Below are 13948 nucleotides of genomic sequence, written 5' to 3' on the forward strand. Positions count from 1 at the left end.
AGGCCATGGCCATGCATCTTTGCTTGGATCCAGCTGGGCCAGGGGAAGTGCTGGGTGCTATCAGTCTGAAATAATGAGTGCCAATGGCATATCCCTCCCCCTCTAACAGGAGTGACCACCTTTACTGAGGGATGCTCTTGCATTTCAGTCCAAGTGAGCTGAATCAGCAAGACAGTGGAAATGGTTTAATTGGGTTCATCTTGACTGAAAGAGGTCAGAAAACCCTCAGAAGAGCACCTTCCATAGCAACCCTGGGGAAGGGGTGCTGATCTGCCTTGGGGGTGCGCAGGGATGCACAGCTGGGACAGAGGGGAGGCTAGACAGGACAGCTTCTACCATGGGTGGGAACTGTACACACCCAGAGTAACCACTGCCATTTCCAATGACAGATTTTCAAGAACATTGCAGACAAAACTCTTTGGAGTATCACCTTAAGCACTGACTACAATTCTATCCTCATTTGGACAGGATGGGACAGAACTTTTTTTGTGTATGTATTCACATACACACACACGTGTGCATATGTCTGGATGCACTGGCAACAAAATCTTAATAAGCAAACTCCATTATATGTAATTTATAGGCTTATAAAGTAATCAATGAGCATCAACATATGATACATGTTGATGTCTCTATGTGTCTATAACTTTGAATGGTAAATAGAGTGATAGCTGGTGGGTTAGAGAGAGCTAAATCAGGAAGAGATTCAAACCATTCAACGTTGGAAAGAGGAACATCCTGTGAGCTTGGCCTACAATAATATTCAGATGAAAAAAACGCTCAAAGAATTAAGACTCAGTATATCAAGAGGGATTTAGACTGGTTCCATGGCTGTGAAAAGAAAGCAGACTGAAGCAATGAAAGATGACCAGGAAATCTCAGGGGGAGACAAAAACTGTACATAATATTTACAACACTCTTCCTGCCCATATACAATACAATTACACTGACCATTAAAAATATATTGTGTTGAAACAGCACAAATCATCTGGGACCCCAGAAAATCCAGCTCTCCTTCCAGGTTGCCATTAATATCCTTGAGCCCACCTTGCCTTCTTCCAGGATAGAAGTCACTTCCAGGGAAACAAGGCCTGGCCAGAGCATTTCTGCATCAGCCAGGATAACCCCTGTCTGTGGACTTGCCTCACAGTGTGTTGCTAACAGAAATAAATGAGAGAACTTCTAACAAGAAGAAAAGTGTAAAGGCAGCCAGAAGCCGATACTGAGCACAGCCTGGCCAGAGGAGAGAATGAGGGCTGCTGTGTATATAACCACAGACACATACCTGTGCATGTTTGCACACATCAGTCCAAGCCAATTCAGCCACTGTGTGAAGTTTCACAGCATTGTTTATTCTGGAAAGAGAAGGGCTTCAAGGAGAGCTGCTTTGCAGCAGTCCTCTGTGCACAGCACATAAATCTGAACATTAAATATTGGTTTAAATTATTAAGAATAAATTTAAATTGAAAAATAGACTAATGCAAAGAAACAAATTTCAGTCAACATTGGAACAGAGCTAGTTTTAGGAAGCATATTGCTATAGCAAATGCAACTCCTTGTTCCCTTGGACAGTCTGAGGCAACGATCTGGTAACTCCAGTCCAGCACTGAGATGCACACACTACTCAGCAAGGAAACATTACCATCTCTAGCATATGAAGCTCCATGTTCACATTTTTCTCTTTTTCCCATCACAAAAAAAAAAAAAAAAAAGCCAACATAGCATATTAGCTTTTCCCACAAAGCATCTGAAGTGACAAAATTTACTTGAAAAATAAAAATTAACAAAAGCAGTACAAAGAAGAATCCTGATCAGCTTGTGACCACTATAAACCAAGACGGGTAAGAAAAAGAATTAAAAAATAGTTCACATCCGGCACCACAAACCTTGCTCACTTTCTACAAAATCAGGGAATGAGAAAAAAGGTCCATTTTGCTGAGACCATTTCAACAAATTTTTCTTTCCCTGAACCTGGAAAATCCAGGTATTAGGATACAGAACTTTTGTTTTATATGTATATAAATACACATGTACATATTTATATAAATATAAAAGCAGAGCATCCTCCCATTTTTCCTCATAATTTATTATTATTAAAGCTTGTAACAGAGTTAGCTGGACTCTTCAGAAGTGGGTGCTCTCTGCAGACACACAGCACAGGGAGTTTAGCTCTACTAGTGCAGAACAGCCAGGAAGGGACATAAAATGTTGGGTGATGGAGGCAGATGTGGGTGAGCAGCCAGGAAAGGGCAGGGAGCAATGACTATTAATGGCCTTGCTTGCTCCAGGGTGGCACTCTGGCCTGCCAGAGCCAGTCTCTGAGAGCAGACGCGGTGGCGGTGTAGAACGATGGCTGCACCAACCCACCCAGTCCCTCGGCAGCCCAGCCGCTCACCCAGCCGCTTCTGTACCAGCCACTGAAGAAGGACTGTCCCTCAATTTTAAAGGGAGTCCCAGTTTGTCCCCCAAGCACATGTGGTTAGTTCCCTTTGCAGTACTCCCCACCATACTGCCATGGGTCTTTTTGCCTACTGTGCTCAAAATTGCCTGAGCCTTTCCCTCCCTCTGCTTGGTTCCCCAGCGCCCTCACCTAGTCCTCCCAGCAGTATCCTGCTTGCTGGTCAAGACCAGACACCTTTTTCTCCCCTGATCCACAGGGTCCTACTCACACTGGTTTACGTTAATGCTTTCCCACAGTCTCATAAGACCAAGTAATTTCCTCAGAGGACTGAGTTTCTCAGAAGTTTTCTGCTCTCAGAGACCTCTGAGTAAGTCAGGGCTGGTGCAGGTGTTCCTCAAGCAGTGCTGTCTTCATTCCAGAGAGGGCAGGGGCAAAGTGCAAAAGATTTCTTGAAATCAGAAGGTATTTCCACCAACAACAGCTTGCTCTCCTTCATGTTGTATAGCACTTGTTTCAAGTAAGGTGTTATTCATGTGTGACTGCAGCCTTCACTCTTCCTGGGGTGAGTGGAGATCAGTAGGTGACTACTGGTGAATAGCCAAGTCACTTCATCATGACACATGCTGGAACAGCTGAAAACATTCAAACCCAACTTCTTCATAGCAAAAAGTGCTTTTCTTGAGAAACAAAGTGAAAACAGTGTTCCCATGGAACATCTTAAGGACTCAAAACCAGTATTTCCTAGGGTGGGAAAGATGGAGCACACCTACTTTATTTAGCTTTATCTCAGTAAGGAAACATTGCTACTGGCAAAATTGGCACATCTTTGTGAAGTTGTTAAACTTGGGACCCTGGCTGGAATGTAAAAGAAATGACAGAGCAAAGGAGAACTTTGCCTTACGCTGGGCTTCTGCTAGTTCTGGCGATTTCATGTGCAGGTTGTCCAAAAAGGTTCTGCTAGCCAAGTAAAGATGAATTTCTCAAATAATAAACAGTGGGTTTTCAAAGAGGGCTTTTTGGGGTACTGCTACAACCTGGTAGAGGTAAGTCTTTTCATGCCCCGCCGCTGAGCCAGACTGGAGGACAATACAGGCTCCAGCTTTGGTGCCTGAGGTGCTCGGTTTAAAGCAAAGTATGTGGCTGCCATTGCACCCTGTAAAATAGAGAAAGAGAAAATGATGAAATTCAGTCCTTTGATGGTTTTCCCCTCCCTTCCCCTATTCAGTCCCCTGAAAAAATGGAAGTGCATGGATGATTTCCATGAAATTATAACATTTAGGCTGGCAGACATCTGGGGTGTCTGATTCAAAGCGGTGGGTAGCAGTATGTGCACAGAATGCCACCAGGCCACTACAAGGCAGCTTGAAGTTAAAAATATCAAGCAGGTGACAGGACAATCTTTACTGTTACTGTAGTATATTAAATTTGGCCTGTGGGAAATAATCGTCCCAATTACTCTATCGCTTTCCAGAATATTTGTACAAATGACAGCTCATTCTGCAGGGAAAAAAAAGGCAGCGGTGTGGAATGTACCTTCACCAGGTGAACATCCTGTCTGCTGAGTTGGTTTTGAGATAGATACTCCCTGTTCACTATCCATGGATGTCTTAGGACTTGGACTGCTGTAAGGCGCTGATGAGGGTCTACATGAAGCATCTTAGATACAATGTCCTGGGTTTAAAAGGAAGAAAATAGTAGAAGGGAGAAAAAGGTAATTAATAGCAGTGCAGCTTTTACTAAGATTTTCCCGGTGGCAGTGTCATCACCAGCATGTCCAGTGGACAGAAGGGTGCACTTTAGATATGCTTTACATTTGTTATGTAAAGTCTGATCTTCAAAATTTTTAAGTGTAATATTCAACTCTCATTGATAATCCAGTCAAAAGATAATGTGGAGGGTATTCAGTTTACTGTTAATTACAGGTGACCTCGTAGGAGTGATAAACTCCACCTACAGGGGATTCTATCTGGAGGCACCTCCTCACTGACTCCAAAGCATGCTTACAAAAGAACCTTAGAATAGAAATTTAACATTCAGAAGGCTAAAATTCAATGAGATCAGTTCTACCACATCTGAATGTTTTCATTTCAAAACTGGACATCTGATAAAAAATACACTGTGAGGCTCACAGGTGTTGGTAGCAAGATTAATATGTTACTAGGATTGCTTGCAGTTTTGTGGTGGCATATATCAATGTTCTTTCACTGGATACTGCCAGTTGCTAAAACTGAAATCTCTTGGAGGAATCTCTAAATCTTGTCAAAGTTTCTGATTAATGCCAAGCAACTGGAAGCTTGCCAGCTTTCCTGCCCATCTAACTGTCTCATAGACTAGTGCACAGATTCATGCTCGAAAGACTCAACACCAGATGAATTTTATATCCTGGGGTTTCCATGCTTTGTAATAGAGGGGCAGCCTAAACTGTGAACTATACAGGAGTTTAAAATGCTGGTTTGTAAACTGCCTGCTCCCGGTTAACTTTGAGGAGCAAAAAGGTGATTCACATATAGGCCATACATTTGTGGCACTGACCACCCCACACTTTTAAAAGTTCAGTTGCACCAAAGAAGAGTTCTGTGCTGTTTGAATCTCAAGAGCATTCACAACTGATGGTGCTAATTATGCTTTAGTTTAATGAAATAAACTACCAAAATTCCTGAAACACTATTTCATACAGAGTGGTTGAAACATAAAGAAGTTAAGTTTTTATTTCACGAGGCATGGAAAAATAACACTTCTGACTATCTTTCACTTTAATTTGTTACAACTGCAGACTGCAAGTTCATTTCAGAGAACAAGAAAAAAATCTGAGAAAATGTTCACTGACCTTTGCAGTGTCAGATACTGAATCCCAGTTTCCTCCTGTAAGTGCATATTTGCCACTGCCAATCCTGGCCAGAATCTCCTCTGGGGTGTCATCTGGTCCATTTGCAAAAGGAGTGAACCTATTTGAAAAAAGGAAAAAATACAGTGTAATTTGCAAGTACAGGATTTCTAGGATCTAATGCTAACTGCTCCTAATTACGACAGGAATTTAGTTCCAGAATGGACCATAGACATTGTTGCTTCATTTTCACTCAAACTATACAGTCCAGTGATTCCTCATATTAAGTTGTTCTGCAGAGGAAAAGACTGATTCCTTAATTGTTTTTTTAAATTTTTGTTCTGTTCTCATTTTTTAGGAATGAAATATTCTTTTAAAAATATAGACAGGTTTTTACCTCTTTAATTGGTTTAATTCTGCTTTATGGCCAATAACAATAATTGATAATGCCAAGAAAGGATAAAAATAAGGAGAAAAATTAGGATCTGAAACAGAAAAAAGGGAAAGAAAAAAGAATCCTTTATAATCTATTTTGCAATGCTTTATTAACGATGATATACAAGTCTGTTGGGCAAAACAAATGATCTGCGTCCAGCTTTACAAAATTAGTGTCATATGTGGAGGGCACACTTTTTGTCTTCATAAAGTGACAAACAATAAAATTTTTCCAGCTGACTAAAATCTACCAGGCCAAATTTTACTTTTCAATCTTGAACAGCTGTGTAGGTTTAGAAGAAGAGGGCATTTGGGATTTGTATACTTTACTTCCACCTCTCCCTTTTCTTCTGAAAACTCGCCAGAGTGATTTTTAGATTGTTAAACAGTTGGTTTGGCCACAGTTTCCTATCCCACATGGTTTCTAGTAGCAAATTAGATTCCTCATGCTGATTTTCTAATTTTGAAAACATTTCAGACTTCAGAGGTGTTCAGCCCAAAGAGATACGTAATATTATTCCAATCTATAACCATCAGGAGTGATGCACTAAGAGTTAAGGACTGGCTAAAACTCTGAGGTCTGTCACTTTCTGCCTTAACAGGTTTACAGGCTTGTGCTCTCGTTCTGGGTGTCTGAGCCCTCTCTGCTCACAGTAATGATCAGAGGAGAATAAAATCCTAGATGCAAACAATAGTCAGTTCCTACTAACTCTCCTCTGATGAAGAGGAAGACCATCCCTAAATGCAGTGGTGGCACCTAAAAAGTCAGCACTTCTCAACTGTTTGCATTACTCTTATTTTCTCTTGTAAGTGCAGAAAAAAGTGAGATACAAGTTAACAGCACTTGTTGTCAAATTTCATATCTGCTAAGTGGATTTCAGATTCAAATATATTTGGATTTTTTGACATTTAAAAAAGAAGCATTTCAAATATAACCAGCTAGACAAACATGACTGTGGGTAATGTGTTGGTTTTGTTTTACCGATTCTGGTTTTGTATCACTTAAAATCTATGGCATTAGAGAAACAGAAATGGGTTTTTGGAGATCCCAGCAGACTGAGAGACTGCTCCAAAAAGTCACAATATATTTCAGCTAATGGTGAACACATTTGTACTCAGGAACAAAACAGATGGGATAGAAACTCCTTTTCTATAATCTATGAGGTAAGACACACAAATAAGAGAAAGGCAGGGTCAAACTCTTTGTTTTTTGTATAAATCTAGGAATGAATCCAAGCTTCTCGCCACAGCTGAATGATCATGAAGCAGATTAAAGAGCTGTGAGAGGTTATGGAAGACTTTCAAGCTGCACAACTGTGCACATACCATACTCTGAGAAATTAAATTCAGGGGCCTGGTAATTCCAGATTAGGTTTGTACACTGCGTTTCCCATTCACCCCATCATATCTTATTCCTGTCCTTCACTGCTTATTTCAATCTGTCTCTTCCTCTGAGTCTTCTTGTGTCAATATTTTTTAGCCAACACATTAGTAGGGGTATTTTTGCCAAACACCCACCAAAAGTTCCTGCTTCCTGTTGCTGTTCTTGATGGTCTGTTAATTTACTTTCTGTCCTTTCTGCAGCATAATTTTCTAACAGCACCTGAAAACTATGTTTGATGGGGTTTTTTAGCCTTTAAAGGTGCTCAGGAACCTCGATAAGAACAGTAGATGAAGAATGAAGCTGAAGAGAATACATGTATTAACGGAAACGAATGAACACCCTGTTATGGATAAGGTGAACATGATATGGCTGTTCGTACTCCTCTGCTCCTCTCTTCGTGTAAAACTTTCACACTGCTTAAGCGGTGAGTAAGCCTTTTAGGAGTCTAGGTCTCAAAGCAGTTTACAGGCACAGGCTGATAAACACCTAAACAACTTGTGAAGTATCGAAGATATTTATGTGTTCTGGAAAAACTAATTTTAATTCTAGGTCTTAGCATCTATTTTTGTGCCTCGTACAACTGAGCACATTTCTCAAAGGAGGTCAGGCAATTTGCTGTCTCTATCTGTGACTCCTTTTTGGCTTAATCAGTGCTGAAATGCTGAGCCCACTGGAGACTGTGGCTCCAGAAAAACCTCTTCACTCACCCTGCCAACATGGTATACAGTAGGATCCCCAGGCTCCAAATGTCACAGGCTGCATCGTAACCTTGGCGTTTAAGGACCTATGTGAAGGAAAAAGAAAGATGAAAATAGGTTAAAAAGCATCAGTTAGTGGTCGTATCTGTTGACATTTCCAGGGCTTAACTGTATATCTGGCTTGAACAGGTGGCTGCCTCAGGATCAAAATGTTCAGTAGTGGTGAGGAGCAAGGTGAAGCCCAGGCTGGAATGAGCTGGTTGATGTTCAAGCCCAGCACATCTGTCACCTCCACAGTGACAGAGATGAGTGCAGTTTGTTGGAGGCTCTGGGAGCCTCTCTGACCATCTAACACAGCAGACCAGACAACATTTCAGTGTTTTAAAATGTTTCTTAAAAAAAGCTTGTTAATACTTTGAAACATATCCTCCTAACATAAAGGTTACCAAGGACACTGTGAATACAACCAGCATAGGGCTGAGCATGATAGACATGTCTGAGCTCACTTTGGATTTGATACAACAAATGGATGCACACTAACACTTATCTAATGTCAGACTAGTAAAGATGCATGACAACTGCAGAGAAAACTAAAAAGCTTACTTACTTACTTCTGTATTAAGCGAAGTGACCACATTTAGACTGGACTTAACAGACAGCAGGCTAAAACTTGATCCCTTTTTCTTATGGGGAAAACAAGACCCATGGTACTCAGCAGAGATCTGACCAGTAGGTTCAATATTGGTACAGAATAGTAAGTTATAGCAGTAAGGGTAAAATCTAGATTTCATTTATGCTAGTGCATACTAGAAGAAATGTCTATTTGAGTCAGTGCAGGTCCCAGTGAAAGTGAAGTCACTAACTGAGGCAGCACTGCTGAGATTAGGGGAAGAACTTAATTTCTGTTTGGCTCAGAAAAGCTCAGGGACCACCTCCAGATCTTCCACTCACTTGTAAAAGCAAACTACCCTTCTGTTTATTCAGTTATGACATATAAGGAGAGTTTTTTCCCCTGCTGATGGATCAGTAGATACATTAATTTTTTGCAAAGCACATGAAAAAGGAATGTACAAATTCAGCAAGTCTTTCTCTGACATGCAGCCTTACTACTAAGGAGTGATTTCAGCTATCTGAAGTCTATCACAGAAAGGACTGCTAGGAAAAAAAAGTTTCAGAAAATCTTGCTTCAAGAGATTTTACAAATGATGAGTGGTAAAGCAACCATCTGCCAGGTATGCTGCTGAGCGAACATTTGCTACCTGGAAAAAAAGCTACATTTACTCCTGTTGACAAAGCTGGTAAAATCCTACTTCCGCCTCTCTCTCCTGCACATCATATATACACTCTGTGACTGTATTGTTTGTTTTCATTTATTCAGTTTCTGCATTCATTTCCCCTCTATAAACGATAATTTTTATGGGAAAAACCTTTTTGCTATTTGACAAACTCAGTTGCTTCTTGCTTCACCTGAGAGACTGAATACCCAAAATTTATCTTTAGCTGTGGCCATCGTCCTTGCTTCTTTTTTCATTGCCATCACTGTATTCCTCCAATAACCAAGGACAGTCAAGTCCAAGGCAAATGTCAGAAAAATGGGGGAGTGATGGTATTTAGTGGAGCAGGGTATTAAGCAAGCGCTTACACAACCACTGTGATGGGCAGGTGTCGCTGTGTTCTATCATTTAGTTTGCAAGAACACTGCTAGAAAACAGGGGCATTCACTCTGTGCCAGTGTCTAGGGAAAGCTTTGCTGGAAATTACTTTTTATTGACAGCAACTTCACCCCATGGATAACAACAGGAGCTAGCAAGAGTTACCAGTTAGTGTCACTGCTATTTGAAAATGTATCCAGCAGGTCTGTGCAACTGTGGTTAAAGCAAGAACACTGAGCTGGCAGGAGTGTGGGAAACCTTGGCCAAAAAGATTAATGTTTGATCTAGGGGGCAGATATTATCAAAGAGTAACAGGCACGTGTGTTAGAAATAAGTCAGTCAGGGAAAGACCTTTGCAAAAGATGCAGTGGCCTCCTGCTCCAAAGGATGCTGACGAATTTACCACCCATGAAGAGGTTTAGGTCACCTCAAGAATTTTCTGGTATCTGAAAAACAGGCAGGAGCTGGCTCTTAGTGCCACAGATGGCAGGGTGTTGTGGTGGCAAGGAACAAACTTCCTCTGGTCCATCCAATTCTGTTAATGGCTCAGATATTTATCCAAACCCTTTTTGTTTCGATAGGCTTTGATTTATTGGATTAACAATGTTACAAATACAGGCTTTTCTCAGTTGTGACACAAGCAGGGACGTGTATGGGCATGAAAACAAATAAACAGGCTCATAATTCCAAATGCCAAAACAGTAGTTCTTCATGGATTTTGGAAGAAAACCGTAGAATAAAATATTTTTACTTTCTCCAGAAGTGCCCTGCTGCATCAGCAGGGAACTGGTAGGCTGCATTCTCCCTCCGGACCTGGCCTCGTTCTTCGCTCCCCACTCGCAGCACGACTCACAGCAGACGGCAGCGTGTCCCCTGCCTGGAGAGCCTTCACCCCACTCCTGTGCTCAGCTGGACCCCGCGCGAAGGGCTTCCAAAATCAAGGGGGATCCAAGCGGACAACATATCCTCCTTCCTCTGCCACAGTCCTCTTGTGCCATCAGCTCAGCTGACTTTCTGCCTTCTTGTTTACTTTCAAGGGTGCACAGCAGACGTCGCAGCGGGGCTCAGGCAGGGAACATGAAAGTCAAGTCCAGGCTGGAGGGCAGTATTACATCACAGGTAAAATGTAAAAGCGCTCAAGGCTTTATGTAAGCTCTCTGCCAGTTCTGGTAATGTTTCAATTGATCTCCAGCGTTTCCTGCATTAGCAGGATCTGTCTTACTCATCACAAACGTCTGGGAGCGTGACTTCTGCAGTCTGATCTGAAACTGCATTGGGCTGCCAATGTTTGTGATTACAAACACTATACAAAATAGCTCATCATGAAAAATAGCTACACCTATTTTAAGCACATTGTATCTTGGAGAAAATCTGAGTGCTTTAAATACTGAAAACATGATTATTTTTCAGTTTAGCTATGCAACTGCTGTGGTGCCACAGACCTTTTTTTACATATTTGGATAAATTTTCAACAGCTCATTCTAGTTTCTAAAATGAAAACCCAACCAAACAGCAATAAAATAAAAAATCAATCTGTCTTGGCAATGGAAGATTTTTTTCTGAAGAAAATCTGCTTTGAATTTATACTGCCCCAGCAATGGTCTCAATTTAACAAATTCTCCTTCTCATGCTAGAAGTCTGTGATTCCTGTAACTTTTAGTATCATGAAAGGACCTTGTACAGAAAGATGACACCATTTTTCTCTTCCCAGTTACATACCACTCAGATGAACACTGGATGGAGGACAGTTATGGGGAAGAAAAGATGGCTGAATGATACCAAGTGGTATTTGACAGTAGAGGACAGATGAAGTACTGAAAGGCAATAGTTTTGTATTTTTCTTATAAGGATCATAACAAGCAGAGGAAGACACACATTTGAAGTTGTGTATTGCAAATACTAAAATTTCTGATAAGCATCACTCCAAGAAATGGATGATTACCCAGGAAATTAACTTCCTGCTACTTCATTGGAAGGAAGCAGCTATGAACGTCTCAGGGGTCAAATACAGCAAACAGCCCAAACCATTCAAACAGCTGTGGGACTCAAACCCACTCCCGTGGGACTGAATGGAAGGAACAGCACTCACCAGCAATGCAGAGCCACCTCTCTCTGTGCCTGGGGCAGGCTGTTTGGTCTGCCTCCATTTGCCTGTCTGTAAAAATGGGAAAGCAGCCCTTTCCTACATGCCCCATAACAGGGGGGATGGGTACTAGGAAAGCCCAAGTGGAGAGATGTTACTCTAGCTCAATGAAGTCAACAATAAAGCTCCCACTGACTTCAGCATGGTAAGGAATTCATGCATGGATTTTTCTCTTAAGTCTTACTCCTAACATCAAGACTTTCCTCTTAAGCCTTATTCCGTTCTGATGCAGTGCACTAGAGGAGAAGCTGAGCAGAAGCAGCTACGAAAAAAGGGTATTTATCCTAGTAATGAGCCAAGTCATTGTGTATGTCAGTCTGAGACAGATACTGACTTCCATCTGGAGAAAAACAACTGGCCTGACAAGGCCAGGAATAGGAAATTTACGGTAACAGAGGCTGTGCAAGTGCCAGTAGCCTGGTTTCTGCCTTGGTCCTCTTGTAAAGGCATTGAGAAAAAGGGAAAGGGAGGAAGGACTGCTTCTTAAAACATGTTCATTACTCACGGCTTTGAAATGTGATCCTACCTCAGGGGCCACAAAGTTGGCTGTGTAGCAGGGAGTCATGAGCAGCCCGTTCTCCGCTCTCAGTTGCTTGGCAAACCCAAAGTCACAGATCCTGATGGAATCTGGGTTTCCTGACTCATCCATGTAGAGGATATTACTTGGCTTCAGATCTCGGTGCACCACCTTAGCAAGAAAGCAATGAGTAACAAGTGAGCAGAGGTCAGGGAGCATCCAGGCTTGGCTGCCATTTCTGGTCTGCTGTTTGAGGTCGGTCAAGAGCTCATGCCTAAAATATTTAAGTTTTGGAGAAAAACTGCTTAAAATCCTTGGGCAAATGAAGGGAAAAGAAATGTTAATGTCTCTTAAAATCAGAAAGAACTTGTTTGACAGCCTGTGCTGTGTATTAAGATGGAGCTGCTGCTCTGTGGGAGGATACTTTTCCTAGGGTGGTCAGAGGGTGTTGCTGTACAAACACCTTGGCGTCAGAGTCTCTTGGAACCTGACAGCCAGCTGAAAGGCAAAGAAGAAATCCTGTCTGTGGTGGGTTGACCCTGGCTGGATACCAGGTGTCCACCAAAGCCGCTCTATCACTCCCTCTCCTCAACTGGACAGGGGAGAGAAAATATAACAAAAAGCTTGTGGATTGAACTAAGGACAGGGAGGGATCACACACAAATTATCGTCATGGTCAAAACAGACTTGACTTGAGGAAAAATTAATTACATTTATTACCAATCAAATCAGAGCAGGATAATGAGAAATAAAATCAAATCTTTAAAACACCTTCCTCCCCCACCCTTTCTTCCTGGGCTCAACTTCACTCCCGATTTTCTCTACCTCCTAACCCTCAGTGGCTCAGGGGAGCAGGGGACAGAAGTTGTGGCCAGTTCATCACACTTTGTCTCTGCAGCTCCTTCCTCCTCAGGGGGAGAACTCACACTCTTCCTCTGCTCCAGCGTGGGTCCCTCCTATGGGGCAGTCCTTCAGGAACAGACTGTTCCAGCATGGGTCCCCCACGGGGTCACAAGTCCTGATAGCAAACCTGCTCCAGTACGGGACCTCTCTCCATGGGGCCACAGGTCCTGCCAGGGGCCTGCTCCAGCGTGGGCTTCCCATGGGGTCACAGCCTCCTTCAAGCATCCACCTGCTCTGGCGTGGGGTCTGCCCTGGGCTGCAGGTGGATCTCTGCTCCACCATGGACCTCCATGGGTGCAGGGGCACAGCCTGCCCCACCATGGGCTGCACCACGGGCTGCAGGGGAGTCTCTGCTCTGGCGCCTGGAGCATCTGCTCCCCCTCCTTCTTCACTGGCCTTGGTGCCTGCAGAGTCGTTTCTCTCATATATTCTCACTCCTCTCTCTGATGCAGGTTACCCCAGCAGTTTTTTTTCCTGCTTAAATATGTTCTCACAAAGGCGCTACCACCATTGCCAATGGGTTCAGCCTCGGCCAGTGGCAGGTCTGTCTTTGAGCTGGCTGGCATTGGCTCTATCAGACACAGGGGAAGCTTCTAGCAGGCTCCTGCAGGTTTTCCCTGTGGCCCCCCGCTACCAAAACCTTGCCTCGCAAGCCCAACACAACCATCAGAGAAGGAAAGTGTGTAAGGGTCTTCTGGTGATTGCCCATGTGAGTGGGTCACACTTGAAGGGAAGGATCTTTTTTTCCTCATTTCAAAATGTATTCACAAAAATTCTTTCTGTAGACATGCAACTTTCAAGTGGCTGTGTGTTTTACCAGAGGTGCTGCATTTCAGTGGTGGGAAAACAACCTCCACTGGTTATAGCAGGACTGAAAACCTATCATGAAAACATATAAGCCCAAGCACAAAATGCACTTGTTTTAACCATGAAACAGAAAAAGCAGCAAATATTTGACTAGTCATTCAAACTGCTTGTCCCTGAAAAGTGG

The 13948-nt window shown here is 42.6% G+C and overlaps 1 protein-coding gene across 1 annotated transcript in view; it reads right to left on the minus strand.

Annotated features, from left to right (window-relative positions):
- Window positions 1-1693: 1693 nt before the first annotated feature.
- RPS6KA2 (ribosomal protein S6 kinase A2) overlaps window positions 1694-13948 on the minus strand; it is a 177118-nt gene continuing 164863 nt past the window's right edge. The window contains exons 17-21 of the mRNA XM_074896652.1: window positions 12064-12225; window positions 7752-7828; window positions 5229-5346; window positions 3935-4072; window positions 1694-3554 (exon numbers count right to left, since the gene is read on the minus strand). Of these exons, the coding sequence (XP_074752753.1) occupies window positions 3429-3554; window positions 3935-4072; window positions 5229-5346; window positions 7752-7828; window positions 12064-12225 (621 nt within the window). The 3' untranslated portion in view covers window positions 1694-3428. The remainder of the gene's footprint in view (window positions 3555-3934; window positions 4073-5228; window positions 5347-7751; window positions 7829-12063; window positions 12226-13948) is intronic.

The sequence above is a fragment of the Athene noctua genome, chromosome 1 (genome assembly GCF_965140245.1).
Source record: "Athene noctua chromosome 1, bAthNoc1.hap1.1, whole genome shotgun sequence".
Taxonomy (NCBI): domain Eukaryota; kingdom Metazoa; phylum Chordata; class Aves; order Strigiformes; family Strigidae; genus Athene; species Athene noctua.